Below are 20,176 nucleotides of genomic sequence, written 5' to 3'. Positions count from 1 at the left end.
ATTCCTTCCTCCACCCCTCTCTCTATTCCTCCCCCTCTCCATGCAACTCTTTCACACCTGGATACAAATCTAGATGAGATCATTTACATTTAGTAGTTTAGCTGACGCTTTTATCCAAAGCGACTTACAGATTGTGAACAACATGTCACCAGGAGGGGTACATCTCTGGCAGCTAAAGGTCAATGGCGTTGCTCGTCTAGAAGTGTCGAACTCATTCGTGTACATAGTAGTACAGACCTATTAGCATGATATAATAAGTGTAAGTATAGTAGTAGGGTACATAATGGTAAAAAGACAGTAAGAAGGTTCGTTTAATTTAGATCATGTTAGATAATGTAATAATATTTCACATCTACCTCAACCTGATTTAATTTCTACACTGTGCACAGCTAGGGATCTCACAATATAAAAAGGCCTATTAAGATGTTAGATCCTAATATGAAAAACTGTCATTTAACGTTCTATGCCTTATCTAGACTTTGTCTATTTTTCTGCTGTCTATTTTATGCTAATTCTAAGCTCATTTCATGTCTGCACTTTATGCATTGCTCTTGATCTGTCAATTTAGTGCAAATTCTATGCCTGTCTTTATTAGTATACTTTTTTTTACTGCTGTGAAGTATTTTCAGCTGCAATTCTTGTATGAAAGGTGCTATACATTATTAATATGGTGTATTTGCCGATCCATAGGCCACAGTGTGAAAATCTGGAGTTGGGTTTATGACTCAGAACCCTGACCCGTGTGTGTGTGTCTGTGTGTGACTGTGTGTCTCTCTCTCAGGGTCGCGAGGCGCTGGAGTGGGTCATCAGGCGGTTAAACACAGAAATCGAGGAGCTGGCGGCCACAGCGTGCGGCTCCATACGCGCCCCCATGGCAGCGGCCACGGCAGACAAATGACCCCCTCCCTGCTCCCCCCTCCCCCCCACCCCCTGCTCCCGCCATCCTCAACCGATGGACCTTTAGGACATTTTCCCCTCGAAGGGGAACCCTCACCTCACCTGCCGGCACAGCCTAACGCCATGCCCCGTTATCCCCCCCCCCCCCCAACATACGGTTACTGTCACCCTCCTCCCCCTGCGGTACATCGCCCCGCCTTCTGTTGTTGTTGTTGTTGATGCATACCAGCAGGGTCTGGAATTAACACCAGCCTCCAGCCAAGCCAAACGCTGGTTAATTGTGGTTGTGGTTGGTATGAATGCCAGTTTTATGGTTACACTGGCAGGTGACTAACCTACTTTCAACCGCTCTCTTTTATTCTGGAAAAGGAAACGACTTTGCTAAGATGCGAAACTGCCCTATTTCCCTATGGCGTTTGACAGCAATATGTGTTCTGTTTGCATAATTAATAACATCATAGTGGGGAAATTCTGAGCCCACTAGTTACTGTGGTTTGTTGAAAGAAAAAAAAGTGTTCCCAACACTAGGCAGAGAGGGTGATGACGTACACTTAACAGGGTTGAACATGATTGCACTTGAAACAAGTACTTGTTGTCATAGTAATATTTAATTTCTCATTCACACTGTGCCTCCATTGATCACATCATCCACTTCCTCCCTTTTCCTTCTCTCTTTCTCCGTGTATTCAGTGTCCTCTAAAGGCCCTCCCATAGTCGAGCGGACCATACACGGAGCAGACTCCCGCGGGCTCAAAGCTGACCCAAAGGGTACTCAAAGCAGACCCACAGCAGAGTCCAAGTGCGAAGCTCCTATTTTCTGACGCGCGGACGTCCGCGGCGCCCACTTGGTGTCACACAAACTGGCGCGAGGTGTAAACTGGCGCGAGACATGTAGGAAATTGGTCCGCGGAGATCCGCTTGACTATGAAAGCTCAAAGAGTCCAGTGGACCTCCGCAGAGTCCAGTCCGTGTACAGTCCGCTCGACTATGGGAGCACCTTTAGAGATTGACAGGATGTGGCGAACGCTCTGCCCTTTTTTCTTTATCGAGAAAAGAGGGCACGGCTCGAGACCTGTCCATTAGAAAGGAGGTTTTGGTTGATGATAAACGGCAGACCCTCTCCCACCGCCTCCGCAGCGAGCCGCTTATTGGAGCGCGTCGGTGTCGAGCGTCGCAGAGTACAGAGTCACCTGTATTTAAAGGAACAATTCACTCATCGAGAAGATGGATGTATTGTTTTTCTCTGTTTAAGTGCATTCTCTAATACTTGTGTTGTGATGTGTAGTTAATGTTACACTATACAAGAGTGTGTATACTTGAATGTTGGGTACTTTAACTTATTGACAAAATGCACACTTATTTTTACAATACACTTGTAACTGTGAGAGGAAGTACTGAGCTTGTCTTTGAGTGGCGCGGAGGTGGTGGACTTGTGTAAATGAGCTCTGAACAACGTGCTGTGAACCATCACCATCGTCATAGGAAGAGCTCCGCTATAGGGGTATGTTCAGGATCACTAACGCCTACTTGAGGAGCCTGTTGAAATATGGCAACAGCAAGAAAACAACTGGTCCTTTTAATGTCTTAATTCTCAAAGAACTTAAAAGGGGCTGTAAGCGATATCGGCATTTTGGCTAACTTCCTGTCAAACTAGGTGTTGCAGATGAAATATGAGTTAAGATCCAGCAATGTATCATATTCCTCGCCTGAAATGTTGTCGGCAACATATTTGAGTGAGCCCTTTAGGTTGAACAAGGTTTACAAGTGACTTCATTGTGGACTTCTCTCTCCTGATTGGATGACATGGGAACGGGATACCAGATATTTATTTTCTGCTACACAATTTATCAGCGCTGTTGGAATGTAGAACTATTTAGCACTTATTTTAACAAAAATAAATATAGCTTAAAACACCTTTTTAAACGTTAAAAATGTATGGCCGTTCGTGACCCTGAACATACCTCTCTTGCAACTTCTGTTCCTTTATTGTTTCAGGCCATTATAATAAGCAGTATTTATGTCTGTCTTTTCTCAATGGTGTAACTAACTACACTTCGCACTGGTGCAATTGTTAAACTTAACTTCTCTTTCTTTTTAAAAGCTTGTGATGTTTTGCTAACGGTCCAGCTTTTATGATCAATATAGCATTTCTCTTGCGTCCCACATATAAGATGCTGATGTCACACACATTGTAGTTAATTTCTCCTATTGCCTTGTATCTCAGAGATCATGTTGACCCATGTTGATCGTATAGACTACAATAGGAATTACTAAAAAAAAGAATCGTGCAACCTTTTCTTCAAAACCTTTTCTCCACTCCCATAATGTGTCCTTGTTCTCCCTCGTAAAAACCTTTTAATGTATAAATGCAAAATAAAAATAGTTCACTGTTAAAAGTACATCCCTGAACTTGAATCAGCATCGCGACAGCCTCGCAAGATAGTCTTGCCGTTAGTGTCCCTGGGTACATTTTAGACTCTTATCCATCCTGTCGGATACACTCCACCGCTCCGTGTCGACTGTTCATCAAACCCCCTGCTAACTCTTCTGCTCTTTTATTTTTTAAATAACTTTTTCAGGCGTGACTTGTCCATGCGACAGCTTGTGGGTCGGGTTGGCATTGGCAGTGGGGTGGATTCTGGAGCGTGGTCGAGCCACGAGAGCGCTCCTCTACCAAGCAGTCTCTTGGTTTCATGAATGAAGTATGATGCTGTGATGCAATGCGAAACATTTTGAAAACAAAAAAAACAATGGCTGTACATACGTAGGTATATATTTATATTTTGGTGGAGTTGGGACACATTCCAAGAGTGTCAACGAAAGTGCATACACTGAAATGATTTCCAAATAAAGATGTCATCGTTTGGTGAAGCCGGCCTGTGTAGGTGTCTTGTTCTCTTGCTCTTGTTTCTTTGAAGTACATTATTTACAGCTTATGTTTTAGTTTGTTTAATTTTTTTGTGGCCATCTTGCTCTATATCCTTTTAAGTATACTATATACTTAGTGTATGTGTCTTGTAAGCTCATATGGGCTGGGCATACATCTGTATGTAAGACAAACATTTAAAATAAAATATCAAAAAAAAATAAAAATTAAAGCAGATTTGACTAAATCCCAAATGTGTTCACATCCCTCTGGCTCAGTATATATAATATAATAAGAATATTCGACTCCCAGCGCAAAGCAGGGAGAAATAACATCCCCAGATAGAAGTTTGAAAGGGTTAACCTGTAGTGGTAGTGAAAGCATTAACCCTTTGTAGTGTGGTAGTGAAAGGGTTAACCTTCTGTAGTGTGGTAATTAAAGTGTTAACCTTCTATAGTGGTAGTGAAAGTGTCAACTTTAGCTTAAAATGTATAGGTACCTTAGGTCAAATGCATTTATTGTCGACTGAAAAAGACCCAAGAGCTGCTTTTCTGAATCATTAAGACGGGAACATAAATCAAATCAAATTTATTTATAGGGCCCGACAACACACGTTAATGTCCCCATGGGCCGTACAGATCTTCTTTAAACAAGTCAAGAAGAAAACATAACAATAAGTCAAGAACAGAACAAGAACACCATAAGGTCCAAACATTTTTAGATGAATACAAATAAATGAAAGAATTGTTCAGCAGTGGATTGTTCAGCAGTGGCGTCTTGCGAGCATCTGGGAGCCGTTATGATGCACATCCAGTAAATCCGTTTTCAAGAGTTTTTTTTTTATTTTTAAACGTTTATTTTAGATAGAGGGGGCCCAGTTAGATTTTCATAGGGCCCAAGAAAGAGCCCCAAAGGTCAAGGGCCAAATTGGAACCCAGGACACTGCAATTACATCGCATGTGCCTTAACTTGATCCCCTTCCTCACATGTTTTAGACAGTGTAAAATAAAATATAAACATAGATGAGATGAGTATGAGGTAATGATATCTGAAGGCAGAAACTATATGTTACTCTCCTTTTCTGTATAGGGACCACCATGGTTAAATAAACGGTCCCGAGTCAGAGTCTGGACGAGTACCCTACATGTTGACCAGCACTGTATGCCTCTCTCAGTAGGCTCCCGTCTCCTTCACGTCTGATGAGATGGATACAAATCCCTGTGACAATTAAAGACGAGAGTGAGTCCATAGAAATGTTCTTTACACTCGACATGTTCATTTTCAGTTGGAGGTTGCCGTGAAGTTGTGTTTTTCATGGAAATGTGTATGTATCTGTTTTATTTGTTTGTTTATTTAAATACATTTACCAATTGTGTGGTATTTTATAATCTGTACATCATATTCATAAATGTAAAATAGTAACATGTTACAAGGTCTTAAATTCAAAACTTAGCCCGATTGATATTGGAAGTATATTTCCGACCATGTATTGATCTCAACATGTTTCTAGGGGTCAGTGTGACTTCATGAGAAATACAGACCTCTTCCGTGTTCAAATCAGTGTTGACCAGCATGCTGGGTAAAACGAAGCCTTCGGCCAGTCGCTCTAAAATAGATAAGTACAAGGTGAAGGACAGGGACAGAAATATATGTACTTTTCCCTGGAACTACTTTATGAAGTAACACCTGAACCAGAACCACTTCTGAAGAAATCACTGTCACTTCATAGAGTTGTTCCAGGAAAAAGTACATTGGTAAATTATACTGACCCGAGCAGTACGGCTCTGTGGCTTGTTTTAACCCTGTAAGACCCTCAATTGCAAAATTACAACATCACTTTTAGCTTTTAGCTATTAAAAAAAATAGACCAAGTAGAAGAAAATAATGCTACGTAGGTTTTGGTATTTTTGTAGGTTGACAATACAAATCAAATATAATTACACCTTATCAACTAAGCATGTCGGGGCATAAGACAAGAAAAATAAATACAAAAAACAACTAAAGACAGACTCACCATTCAGTTGAGACACACCCATTTGGATCCCAATCCTCGCAACTATTTCCAAAGCAGCAGTCTGTAAAGAAATGTGTGTGGCTAGTCATATCAAAGGGACACAGTACAGTCAGCTATTTCAAACAATTACAATAGTAGGCTACATTTTACATTTTGTAATTTAGCTGAAGCTTTTATCCAAAGTTCTGTACAACAGGTCAGCAGCAAGGATATAGGCTACAACTCTTTCAGCTGAGTAACAATGTTTGTCAAACAGTGTTGAAACTTGGGTGCTACAGTCTTGAGTGCATAGTAGTAGACATTAGCATAGTAGGTAATAATATAGGCAAGGAATATTATTTAGTGGCACAGTGCATGATAGTAAAAGACAGTACGAAGGTTAGCTAAATAACTAGCTGGAGAGGAGAAAAGTCCACTTTAAACCAGGCACCAACATAACACATTATTTCCCCAGCTAATATCTCTCGAAATATGCCTGTACATTGTGTGCTATTCATAGCTTATGTCCTTAATTGTCACAAAATGTCTGATCTAATAATCAATTATCAAAAAGGTCAGTCACTCACAGGTGCAAAGCATTCTAGCATAGATGGAACAGGTCTTACACAAAGTGTCATGTCAGTGAATCACCACTAGGGGCAGAGTGGTTAAGTGTGAGTGAATTATTGAATCACATTACTGATCAGGTGCTTTGCACTATAAATAAATCACCCTACGGCTACAGGTAAATGATGGCAATATGATTCGGCTAATTTTTAATGCAGCCAGGATATAGCACAAGACGTCACTTTCCCTCCCCATAAGCCAGGTGGAATGTGATGCAGCTTGTCCATAAGGTTGTTTTTCTCTTTCACTGTGTACCTTAAAGGTTCCCACTTCAGTTGCAGCCAGACTCAGGGTCAAACTGTATTGGACAGAAAACAGCAGGGTTAGTTTGACCACTAAAACTACATTTATTCAGAATTCTCTTGAAAATCTGATGATTCTTACTTGTTCATTGCTATGGATCCCTTGACTTTCCCAGCAGAAATCCAGACTTTACTGCTGAATGTAGAGTTCTGCAGATGAGATGAAATATTTGATTTGATAAGGGCTGTGGCCTATGCGCTCCAATGCATATCGGTCATGTACAGCTGGTCTGTTATAGTTTATTTTCTGTGTGTGTGTGTGTGTGTGTGTGTGTGTGTGTGTGTGTGTGTGTGCTCTATTCTAAGCTATACAGTCCAGTCTGCAGGGACTCACAACACTGAGTGCAAACAGAGGGATCAGGGTCGTGTCGGTCTGGATGGCGAAGGCCTTGACGGCAGCCAGGAAGTCCAGTCTAACTGCTCCCGGCTGGAAAGAGAACACGGGCATCTCCCTGGCATACACCTGCAGCTCCATCAGCAGGTCTGGGAACAGCTTGGGAAGCTGAAGGTGAAACATCTGATATTAGCTGGCGGGAGGCTGAAACATCTGATATTAGCTGGCGGGAGGCTGAAACATCTGATATTAGCTGGCGGGAGGCTGAAACATCTGATATTAGCTGGCGGGAGACTGAAACATCTGATATTAGATAAGAAGATAAGACATTCCTTTATTGATCCCCATGGGGAAATCCAGGCATCATAGCAGCATGGGGGAGGGGGGGTACAGGTAGTAAAAAAGCAGTGTAAACAATATAACAAATCAATATAATTAACTCTGGACATGTGCATAATGGGCAACAAGGTGCGAGATGAGGGTATGTAGGCTCAGTTATATTTGCCCTACAATAAATAGTTACAATATATAATAATCCAATAATCTAAATCTAATATATAATCTAAAAAAACTAGATGCTAAATACTAAATATATGCAATATATTTTAGCACTTTGGGATCCCAGCGAACAAAAAGTGCATTATAAATTCAATCTATTATTATTATTATTATTATTATTATTATTATTATTATTATTATTATTATTATTATTATTATTATTATTATTATTATAATATAATAATCCAATCATCTAAATCTAATATATAATTAAAAAAATATGCTCAAATGCTAAATATATGCTCCGATGAAGTATACAGTATTCATAAGGTGCGGTATGCATAAGGTGGTAGTATATTGTCCTTTTAGGTGGGAGTCAGCTACTAGGTTCCTAGTAGTTGGATGTCTGGCAGCAGTCCCTGCCCTGTTGTGGAGCCTGATGGCCGCTGGTATGAAGGTATGATGAAGGCTGCTGGTATTAGCTGGAGGGAGACTGAAACATCCGATATTAGCTGGAGGGAGACTGTCTTTCAACAATAGCAGTCCAGTAGGCGAAGCAAGACACAGCCATCATGAAATACATTTAAAATGAAGTCGAACATGCATGCACAATAAATAAATAAAAAATACAACACAAAAGGGTGTGAATGGGTGATCATCAATCGTCTTAACTACTGTGGCTGCTGTACCTGTACGTGGGTCCAACTTCACCAGGAAAAAGGATAAGCAATTTTCAGTTTTGGAGAAGATGGTAAACACATTTCCATAATGTTGGCGTGTTCCTATAATAACCATACCTACATCTCACACCTAAAGAACTATTATATACTTTTTAATGTGTATTTTTCAGTAAAAAAAAATTATAATAATAATTACTTGAATTTATATAGCACTTTTCTAGACACTCAAAGCGCTTTACAGCGTAGGGTGGAAATAGCCTCCTTCACCACCACTGGTAGCACCCAACCTTGTGCTATGCAGGCTCAATGGCTGCCATACACTGGCACCCGGCACACATCACACTACACAATGGCTGAACGGCTCAGGAGACAGGGATTGATATCAGCCAATTAAGGGGAAGGGATGATTAGGTGGCCTTGATGTCAGAGACCTGATTGGGAATTTGGCCAGGAACGTCAGGGAACCCCCTACTCTTTACGTACGTTTATAGGCGTCCTGGGTTCTTTAACGACCGAATTCAGTCAGGACCTTGGTTTAGCATCTCATCCGAAGACGGAAGATGAAGATCTGAAAGAGAGAGGATGTCTTACCTGTGGGATGAAAGGTCCAAATGCACTGGTGTTGAGATGAAAAGGAGAGCTGGGAGGAATCTGAGAAGGACGGATGAAAAACAAACCGATAAGATGTTTGATTTTTACACAGACAGACAGAATCATTCTGTAGAACTCTCTGTATAGCTTTTTCTGGCCGGCGGCCATTGTGACAACATCATTAGAATGTTTGGTTCTCAGCGGTGTGATCTCGCATCGATCATCCTGTGATGTGGGGATGGCAGCCACACCTGCCCTGGGTCAAGCTAATCAGACCTGGGATCAGCCACACCTGCCCTGGGTCAAGCTAATCAGACCTGGGATCAGCCACACCTGCCCTGGGTCAAGCTAATCAGACCTGGGATCAGCCACACCTGCCCTGGGTCAAGCTAATCAGACCTGGGATCAGCCACACCTGCCCTGGGTCAAGCTAATCAGACCTGGGATCAGCCACACCTGCCCTGGGTCAAGCTAATCAGACCTGGGATCAGCCACACCTGTCCTGGGTCAAGCTAATCAGACCTGGGAACAGCCACACCTGCCCTGGGTCAAGCTAATCAGACCTGGGATCAGCCACACCTGCCCTGGGTCAAGCTAATCAGACCTGGGAACAGCCACACCTGCCCTGGGTCAAGCTAATCAGACCTGGGATCAGGGATGGCTGCGCAACAGGTTAAAATCTGCCATCTGCGCGCGCACACACACACACACACACACACGCACACACAAAGGAGAACACCACACAAGGGTTTAAGGAGAACACCACACAAGGGTTTAAGGAGAACACCACACAAGGGTTAAAGGAGAACACCACACAAGGGTTAAAGGAGAACACCACACAAGGGTTAAAGGAGAACACCACACAAGGGTTAAAAGCCACTTAGGTGCCACACATTGGTCCACACGCTCACCATGCTGTCAGTGATGCGAGCCTGCAGCAGTCCCGCAGAGTAGTATCCATATGAGGCTGAGTTGGCTGTGAACTCCGACAGACCCACTGACAACATGCACTCTGGCCGCTCAGGCAGGGTGAAGGGCTGGGCCTCGAAGGGAGGGTCTGCGGGGGTTTGGATGTTGTAGAACTCACCCTTTAAAGGATCATCACACGAGCAAACGGTGTACACTGGTGAGTACAGTACTACAGCACAACAAAAGAGGTTTGCCATCCAACCAGGGTGCAAATGTAGCAGTAAAGTGCAACAGCAATATACAGGTGATTAAACTGGGTACAAAATATACAAATTAGTACTACTATAGTATAATATGTACAGTGATACAGGTGTAAAGACAGTATGGTAGTAGTCATACTGGCCAGCAGCGTAACTAGTAAGAGTACAGATATAGATGTAAAGGACTGTGCAGGTAAGTATAGACAGGTGTGGATAGATGTATATGCGGTGAGAATACTGTTATATATATAACCATATATATAATGTTATATATATATTAAGAGCGGTGGACTGCTAATAATCTGTATTTGTATAGCACCTTTCATACAGAGACTGCAGCTCAAAGTGCTTCACAACAGAAAAAAGACAGGCATAAAATGAACACATGCAGACATAAAATCAACAAGTTTCACATTAGGATCTATCTAACATCCCAACAGGCCATCGTGTTTATGGTTTGATTCAGTTTTAGATAGACAATAATAAAAAGAGTAAGATAACATAGACAATAATAAAAAGAGTAAGATAAAATAGACAGAGTAAAATAGTGCAGGATCAATAAAATGATATCTTATCTTATGTTCTCATGTACTCACTCACACAGTCAAACACACACCAACAGGTAAAGGACCACGATGAAAAGAAGCTCTTGGGCTTTACTGTGTCCAACAATATGATGCCTCCTGGTGAGGCTGCATATATCCATTATCTATGTATGTAACATATTTTATAGTCAGTAAATAATTTAAATTCCTTCAATTTGCCACCCCATCTAAGAGAAATATGTAAATGGCTGAGTAAATAGCTTGTAACCAACAACTGTATTTATCTGATCATATCATAAATTAAGCAGGAACATTTGAAAGAAGCACATTAACCACATTGTCGTGAAATAACTCTACAACAAATGTCCATAATGACAAGATCTCCGGATGGTCTGGCTGCACGACGTCGACATGCACTGGAACCAACATCTGACAAGAAATTATTCTACATCAAGGATCACAAATATATTTTTTTCCTAAATGACCTGTATAACTATGTAATTTTGTGCCTTCTGAAACACCCGTCATATGGTTAGGTAGACTGATAATAAAACGTGCTGTGGACACTGACCAGAGTAGCAGGCTAGCTAGCAGCTAACCACCAGCTAACCTTAGCATTTAGCTGCGCTGTCGCTTATTCTACACAGAAATACCCCGACAAACACACGACAGGCAGGAAAATACATTTAAACTGCAGGAAAACGACAGGAATTAAATGTAAACCCAGTAGGTAAAATTCACTGCTCTGTTGTATGTTAGAGCGATGGACTGCTCTGTTGTATGTTAGAGCGATGCTCTGTTGTATGTTAGAACTTTGTAAAGAAACTCAAAGTACTAAGAGTTATATATTTTGTATTGAACAATCTTATCACACTTTTTTACTGTCCGTTCTATTTTATAATTTTTAGCCTATTTTAAACTGAATCAAAACGCACTTTTTTACTCTATCTAATCTATTCTATTTTATTATTTGTATTACTGAAGAACTGTGATTTGCCTTACCTTGCTACCTCTCTATCTCTTTGTATTTAATTTTTTATGCTCGCTTATGCCTGTATTTTTTTTACTGTTGTGAAGCACTTTGAACTGCAACCTCTGTATGAAAAGTGCTATACAAATAAAGTTATTATTATATGTTTCATTGCTGTGTTTCTTGTTATTATTTATCTGGCACATATATTTTGACACAATTGCCCAAATGGTCGAACTTTACAATCTGATTTATGTATCATTGTTTCACTGCACAGGCTCAGGGCATTCTACCCATGAAATAGAATTAATACGACTTCTAGTTCTATATTCCTGTGATAATGGCGACCTCAACCGCTGCACCATCTCTGGTGGTAGGGAATCAAGTCATCTTTACCTTGAGACCCAGACCCAGACTGGAGTCTATGAAAGGGGAGTCGGTGAGAGAGATGTCCACTGCCAGAGGTGGAACCACCTGGTAAGAAACTGTAATAGAACAGAATATCATGGGGAAAGCCTCATGATCTTCACGGTATAATAAAAGCCAGTATACACTAGAGCAGGGGTCAGCAACCTTAGGTACATGTGCCACTATTGGCACACTTAGCATCTTCTCAGAATGCGGGTGAGGGGGAAATAACCTTGCTGGAGCGGCTTGGTGGATGATGGCAGGGTGCTAGCTGAGAAAACTAAAGTAAAGGAGCAGGCCTACCAGCCCTCGTGGACAGAAGAGTGGAGTTCTGTGTTTCAGATGGACCATGCATCACGACTTTTCTTTTCTTTCAATGTCTTGAAAAATGTCGAGTGTTAAGAGACCAAACATAAGAAAACGTTCAAGGATGAGGCAGACACTGAAATTGGCACTTTGTATCAAAAGGGTTGCTGATCCCTGCGCTGGAGGGAGTGCTCCACCTTGGGGTTTTACCACTGCTATACTGCGGTCGCAGCCACAGGTTCCAAGGCAGAGTGCCAAAGAAGTTCCAAAATCACAGCAAATTCATCTGGCCTTTCATGTTAACACATATACTATTTACATGATCACATGTACCATTAACATTATCACATGTACCATTTACATGATCACATGTACCATTTACATGATCACATGTACCATTTACATGATCACATGTACCATTTACATGATCACATGTACCATTAACATGATCACATGTACCATTAACATGATCACATGTACCATTTACATGATCACATGTACCATTAACATGATCACATGTACCATTAACATGATCACATGTACCATTTACATGATCGCATGTACCATTTACATTATCGCATGTACCATTTACATTATCGCATGTACCATTTACATGATCGCATGTACCATTTACATGATCGCATGTACCATTTACATGATCGCATGTACCATTTACATGATCGCATGTACCATTTACATGAACACATGTACCATTAACATTATCGCATGTACCATTTACATTATCACATTAATAATAATAAATAAATAATAAATTGTATTTGTATCACTATAGGATCCCAAAGTGACATTAGTCTCACGTAGCGTCAAAACATCTCATCCGATGACATCACAGATGAAACACATTCCCATGTGAAATACTTGTTTCTTTTTCTATATGTGTAGAATAGAATGCAACAGAATATAAATGTGAATAGAGTTCTCAACACTGACTGTATAATAATTACCACTAATACTAGCTGTCGAAAGTACAGGTAAATACTGCTGGCTGCTGCAATACCTTTCCTGTCTTGTAGGTAAGACTCCAAGTTTACAATCTGCTCTTCAACAGCAGGGCAAATCTGGAATAGGACAGATCAAATGTATAGTGAAGTTCCGGTACTATCATACTAGTGTATTGTCTATACATATCTGACAAATAATCGATGCGGACATGACCAATTTGGCAGGTAGATAAACAAACCAATGTTCATTCTTTAAAAACAAATTTGTATGATAAGAAATGAAAGGTGCCAATGAATTTCTGAATCCACTACAACTCGGTCGGTTGACAAAGAGAGATAGGTTCATGTCCTGATGTCAGAAGATATGTCAGAAATAACAATCCAAGATATATCAGAAATAACTATTTAAGATATGTCAGAAATAACAATCTAAGATATGTCAGAAATAACAAAAGAAAGAAGATAGATACAAATGTCCTCTCTGGGTGTTTAAAACTCCAGGAGAGGTGTTTTTAGCCAACAGCTAGGCTAGCTGATCCATATCTGCTTCCATTAATTTGTGCTAAGCTAGGCTAGCTGGTCCATATCCGCTTCCATTAATTTGTAGTACTACCATGTAGTACTATTCCCTCCATACCCCTGTTTTACTTCTACATGATCTAAGGTGTGGCAGACATGAGGGGGTTAGTAAACCAGTGCTCACTTTGTCTTCTATTTGATCTCTGACCAATCCTTGGAAAAAGTCCACCAAAGGCTGGAATATCCAACTGTTGGTTAGAGGGAGATCACATGGTTTATATACTGTACCTTCACATCACATGACTTATATACCTTCACATCACATAACTTATATACCTTCACATCACATGACTTATATACCTTCACATCACATGACTTATATACCTTCGCATCACATGGTTTATATACCTTCACATCACATGACTTATATACCTTCACATCACATGACTTATATACCTTCACATCACATGGTTTATATACCTTCACATCACATGGTTTATATACCTTCACATCACATGACTTATATACCTTCACATCACATGACTTATATACCTTCACATCACATGGTTTATATACCTTCACATCACATGGTTTATATACCTTCACATCACATGACTTATATACCTTCACATCAGTGGAGGCTGCTGACCAAATTTTTAGGTGAAGCACAAATTATTATATTATATTATATATAAAATTATATTTTTTAAACATCCCCAACGCTGCAACACCCCCATTCCTCCCAGGTGTCAGGCTCCTCATTCGCTTCCATTCATTTTGGGGACCATGTTTAAATATCATACTTCTGAAGTATAAACAAACTATACTGCTGTGACGATTTCAATAAAACAGACCATTCTGAGTCAATGGTATGCAAAACTGTACATTGGAATATCTTAACATGTATTTACCACCTTCCTCTGCACAAGGCCACAGATGGGTTTTATGTAACACAAGGACAATGAATGAATGAATGAATGAATGAATGAATGAATGAATGAATGAATGAATGAATGAGAATGAATGAATGAATGAATGAATGAATGAATGAATGAATGAATGAATGAATGAATTAATGAATGAATGAATGAATGAATGAATGAAAACTTTATTTAACAGATTGCAGAATGGGTACAATACAGTACGGCTCAATACACACAATTGTTAAGGGGATGCAGACCAGAGAAAGACTTTTGTCTTGTTTACATCAGGGTCCCCCATTTTCAATTAATCATAACATGACATACAGATAGACAGTACTGCTACATCTATATATGACATACAAAGATATAGACAGTACTGCTACATCCAGACATTTATGACATACCAGATCTACAAATATACATTACTGTTTAAGAGTACAACGCCTGTCATATAGACCTATAGCGTTGGAAACTCTGATTAAGGAGAGGAGAGGAGAGGAGAGGAGAGGGAGAGGAGAGGAGAGGAGAGGGAGAGGAGAGGGAGAGGAGAGGAGAGGAGAGGGAGAGGAGAGGAGAGGAGAGGAGGAGAGGAGAGGAGAGGAGGAGGAGGAGGGGAGGAGAGGGAGAGGAGAGGGAGAGGAGAGGGAGAGGAGAGGAGAGGGAGAGGAGAGGAGGAGAGGAGAGGAGAGGAGGAGGAGGAGGGGAGGAGAGAGAGAGGAGAGGAGAGGGAGAGGAGAGGAGAGGAGAGGAGAGAGGAGAGGGGAGAGGGAGAGGAGAGGAGAGGAGAGGAGAGGAGAGGAGAGGAGAGGAGGAGGGGAGGAGAGAGAGGGAGGAGAGAGAGGAAGAGGAGGAGGAGGAGGAGGAGGAGGAGGAGGAGGAGGGGGAGGGAGGGAGGGGGCCACGGTGGACCAAAAGAAATCGCTCATTATACCACAGAAAGGCAGAAAGCATACCAACGCAGAGAGAAAATACCAGCCAATTAAATTCACTCACCATTGACGACGTTACTTCTTAGGAGGAAATAGTGTCCCTGTCGCTCCTTGTTTTTTTTTTGTTTTTTTTTTCCTCCTTTTTCCTCCAATTTTCTCCCATCCCAGTGTTAGTCGTTATGCCAATTCCCAATCCCCTTCCTGGTCGCTGCACACTTACCCCCCACAGTCGGTCTGGGAGAGTGGAGGCTATCACGTGCTTCCTCCGACACACGTCTAGCCAATCAACCGCTTCTTTTCACCTGGCAGCGCGGACTCTCACACACCCACACACCCCTGCTAACCCACCGAAGGGCGGGACGCAGGGGAGGTCCCAGACCCCAGAACCGCCTGGAAGACAGAACCCCCAGTCATGGCCATGAGGTAAAACCTAACGAAGGGACCCGGGGAGGACCAGGAGGCCGCAGCACAGATATCCTCCACCGAGGCCCCCCCTAACAAGGCGGCAGAGGCCGCCACCCCACGAGTGGAGTGCGCCCTGACACCCCCAGGGGGGGCCAGCCCAGCCAACGTGTAGCTAAGGGCAATGCCCTCGCACAACCAATGTGACAGGCGCTGTTTCGACAGTGCCTTACCAGCGCGAGAGCCACCGTAACAAACAAAAGAGCTGATCGCTAGCCCTGAGGTCCTGAGTCCGGCTGAGGTAAACCCCCAAAGCCCGGACTGGACACGACAGGTGAAGGCTCGCCTCTAACTCACCAGCGTGAGGAGGCGGATGAAACGCCTGAACCACAATATCCCTGGAGCGAAAAGAGCTCAGGATATTCTTTGGCACGAAGACTGGATTAGGCCTCAGAGTTGCACCGCTATTGACACGAATAGACAAGCACTCAGGCTGCACCGAGAGAGCACAAAGCTCACCCACGCGCTTAGCGGAGGTGATGGCCAGCAGGAATGCAGTCTTGAAAGACAGCTGTTCCAAAGACGCCTGCTCAAGAGGCTCAAACGGGGCCTCAGACAATCGGCCGAGGACCAGTTGGAGGTCCCAACTCGGAGACAGAGAATGTTTCACCGGCTTAAGGCGCCGAGCGCCAAGCAGGAAACGCTTCACAAGAGGGTGGCTGAACAACGTAACACGCTCAAACCCCACATGACAAGAGGATATAGCCGCGGCATATACCCTCACCGTCGAAGCCGACAGTTTATCCAAAATAGACTGAAGGAAGGAAAGGACAGCGTCCAGGGGGCAGGACACAGGGTCCAAGCCCCCCACTCTACACCACTCTTGGAAAATACGCCACCTACCTGCGTAGACCGCGATAGTGGAGGGAGCATGCGCGTTCCGGATGGTGTCGACCACAGAAGGGTCCATCCCCTCCAGACTCACCCTCTCAACAGCCAAACCATCAGTGGCTGGCCCAGCACAGGGAACTGCCACAGAGACCCGTGCGCCTGAGAGAGGGCCCGCGATGACCAAGGAACAGGCCACGGCGGGGCTACCAAGAGCTGGATCAGGACCGGGAACCACAAAGCTGCGCCCCGGTCCGGTGCAATCAGGATCAAGGTCCTGCGCTCCCGACATACCCGCTGCAACAACTGACCTATCAGATGTATGGGGGGAAAAGCGTACAGAATCCCGGGCGGCCATGGATAGATCGAGAAAGCATCCACCCCCAAGGGAGGATTGTCCCCCCGACTGACCGAGAACCACAAGGGGCACTGGTGAGACTGTCTGCTCGCAAACAGATCCACCGAGGCTTCCCCGAAGCGGTCCCAGACCTGCCTGACTATGTCTGGATGTAGTCCCCACTCGTCGTGATGAAGACCGCCCCGTGACATCACATCTGCGCCCACATTCTCCCTGCCAGGGATGTGGAGCGCCCTCAGGCTGCGCAGATTGCGAGACGCCCACAGCCAGAGCTCGAACGCCGCCCGGTGCAGACGGATGGAGCGTACTCCACCCTGTCTGTTGATATACGCTGCTGCCGTTGTGCTGTCCGTATTGACCAACGCGTGCTCGCCCACCACCAAGTGGCCGAGCCGCTTGAGGACCAGGAGGGCCGCCTTCAATTCCAACACATTGATGTGCATAGCAGACCGGGCAGCATGGACCGTCCAGCTGCCCCCCACTGCGTTGGTCCGACACGTCCCCCCCCATCCCGTGAGGGAGGCGTCGGTGAAGACCGTGACGTGTGACCGCCTGCCGCCCATGGGGACCCCGCTGGTGAGGGTACCAGGCCTCCTCCAGTAGGCGAGATCCCCCCGTATCGACAAGGGAACCTTCAAACGTTTCCACTTGCCTCTCACCGGGTCTATTTTCAGACTGGAAAACCACCTCTGTATCCTCCTCATGAAGAGGAGGCCAAGAGGGACCACCGATTGAGCAAATGCCATCATACCGAGCAGGCGCATCACATACAGCGCCGTAACCGTCCCGCCAGGACGGAGACCCCCGAGCGCGTCGAGGATCGTCACTCGCCGCCGCTCCGAGAGGGTTGCCCTCATGGTCCTTGAGCTTAGAACCAAGCCCAAGTACTCCACCTGTTAACTGGGAAGAGGCGTACTCTTCTTCCAGTTCACAGCAAAACCCAGCTTGGTGAGGAATTCCACCACCAGCCTGGTATGAGACCTGGCGACCTCCTCCGACCGGCTGAGGAGCAGAATGTCGTCGAGATAGAAAAATATTCGTATCCCCTGACAATGTAGAGGCTCCAGCGTGGTCTCTACGCACTTGGTGAATGTGCGGGGGGCCAGAGAGTAGCCGAACGGCAACCTCTGGTATTCGTACGCCACGCCCTGAAACAGGAAGCGTAGGTATTTCCTGTGAGGAGGTAAAATCGGGATGTGAAAATACGCATCCTTCTGGTCTATGGAGGTGAACCAGTCTCCCACCCTGACAGCGTTTAGCAGGTGTTTGACGGTCAACATTCTGAACCGTCTCGCCACAATCAGACGATTGAACGCGGACAGATCCAGTATAGGTCTGACACCTCTCGCTTTTTTTGGGCACCAGAAAATACCGGGAGTAGACACCACACATCGCGTCCTCCCGTGGGACCATGACTACGGCTTGCTTCGCCAACAGAGATTGGATCTCGTCAGCCAGAGCTGTCACTGCTGCCGACCCTGACAACAGGGTCTGCACCAAACCTGAAAACGGAGGGTGGGGTTGTGCGAATTGCAAGACAAGCCCCCGCCTCAACGTTCTCTCCATCCACTTCGACATATGGCACTGCTGTAGCCATATGTGATGATACTCCCAAAGCGCACCCGCCGCCATTTGGCGCTGGCCCGCTAGGAACTGTAGATAGGCGGCCCGGTCCCACCCGCTTTGCGTAGCCAACCCTGGACCCGCTAACCGTGCGGGCAGGGCGTTTCGTGGAGTCGGGACATCGGTCCCTGATGCGTCTATGCTTTTACCAACCCAGTTGTGTTTCCGGGTTCCCGTGATTGGCCACTGACGCACACGCCCCCCTCGCTATGAGTGACGCCCCTCGCTATGAGTGACGCGCGAACAGACTGCCGTCTTGTTGACAGAGCTCTCATATTTGCGAATGCATAAACTATATCTTAAATTATGGCTATGTGTCTAATATGGCCGTCGCTCATCAATGACTTGTTTGCAGTCAACATTGTCGAAACGGATTGTTTTTTAATCGGTTCATTTTTACCGATACCTCGGCCGCCAAGGCTGTCGGCCTTGTGGACACCTGTTGACGTAGAGCCCAGGGTACCTCAGGCCGGGACCACCATTTTCTCCAAGGTGGATTTGGTGCGAGGCTACCACCAGGTGCCAGTCCATCCCAGAGACGTGCCCAAGACCGCCGTTATTACCCCGTTTGGACTTTTCGAGTTTTTAAGGATGCCTTTCGGACTCAAGGGGGCAGCGCAGACCTTCCAGCGGTTAATGGACTCTGTGCTGCGAGGGTTGTCATTTTTGTTTGTGTATTTAGACGACATCCTGGTGGCCAGCACATCTGCTGAGGAGCATTGTTTGCACCTCCGACAGCTGTTTCAGCGGCTGAATGAACATGGGCTGATTGTTAACCCAGCCAAGTGTCAGTTTGGCCGGCCAGACATAGACTTCCTGGGCCATCACATCTCTTCACAGGGAGCTGTGCCTCTGCCCACCAAGGTGGAGGCGATCACTGCCTTCCCACGTCCTCGCACCATCAAGCCCCTACAGGAGTTCCTCGGTATGGTACATTTTTATAACCGATTCATACCAGGAGCGGCTCTCTTGATGCACCCCCTGTACGAGGCACTAAGGGGCAAGAAGGACAATCAGGAGGTGGACTGGTCCCCTGAGAGGGTCCAGGCGTTTGATAGTGCTAAGGCTGCTCTCGCTAACGCTACTATGCTGGCACACCCGTACCCGGCCGCTCCAATAGCCCTCACGACCGATGCCTCGGACTATGCTGTGGGGGCGGTGTGTGAGTGGGTGGCCGGCGCCTGGCAGCCTCTGGCCTTTTTCAGCAGGACACTGCGGGACAACGAGAGGAAATACAGCACGTTTGACAGGGAGCTGCTGGCCCTTTTCCTCGCCACACATCATTTTATGTTCCTGTTGGAGGGCCGGGAGTTCACCGCTTTCGTGGACCACAAGCCTCTGACCTTTGCCATGGCTAAGACCACGGAACCATGGTCGGCACGGCAG

General features: G+C 44.7%; 2 protein-coding genes across 2 annotated transcripts in view; one reads left to right on the top strand and one right to left on the bottom strand.

Moving 5' to 3' along the window:
• Positions 1–3,773, top strand: part of LOC311244456 (PRELI domain containing protein 3B-like) — a 38,636-nt gene extending 34,863 nt beyond the window's left edge. The window contains exon 6 of the mRNA XM_084333974.1: positions 782–3,773. Coding sequence (XP_084190100.1) covers positions 782–898 — 117 coding nt within the window. The 3' untranslated portion in view covers positions 899–3,773. The remainder of the gene's footprint in view (positions 1–781) is intronic.
• A 561-nt stretch (positions 3,774–4,334) lies between these two features.
• The window catches only part of LOC311244449 (bactericidal permeability-increasing protein-like), a 30,815-nt gene continuing 14,973 nt past the window's right edge, over positions 4,335–20,176 (bottom strand). Inside the window, exons 6-16 of the mRNA XM_084333963.1 lie at positions 13,852–13,915; positions 13,205–13,265; positions 11,869–11,957; positions 9,700–9,876; positions 8,789–8,848; positions 7,020–7,187; positions 6,768–6,835; positions 6,639–6,681; positions 5,778–5,838; positions 5,305–5,369; positions 4,335–4,981 (exon numbers count right to left, since the gene is read on the bottom strand). Of these exons, the coding sequence (XP_084190089.1) occupies positions 4,934–4,981; positions 5,305–5,369; positions 5,778–5,838; positions 6,639–6,681; positions 6,768–6,835; positions 7,020–7,187; positions 8,789–8,848; positions 9,700–9,876; positions 11,869–11,957; positions 13,205–13,265; positions 13,852–13,915 (904 nt within the window). The 3' untranslated portion in view covers positions 4,335–4,933. The remainder of the gene's footprint in view (positions 4,982–5,304; positions 5,370–5,777; positions 5,839–6,638; positions 6,682–6,767; positions 6,836–7,019; positions 7,188–8,788; positions 8,849–9,699; positions 9,877–11,868; positions 11,958–13,204; positions 13,266–13,851; positions 13,916–20,176) is intronic.

The sequence above is a fragment of the Notolepis coatsorum genome, assembly GCF_963971535.1.
Source record: "Notolepis coatsorum genome assembly, chromosome: 17".
Lineage (NCBI taxonomy): Eukaryota > Metazoa > Chordata > Actinopteri > Aulopiformes > Paralepididae > Notolepis > Notolepis coatsorum.
Note: the sequence above shows the minus strand (reverse complement) of the source record. Positions and strands in the feature narration are given on the sequence as shown.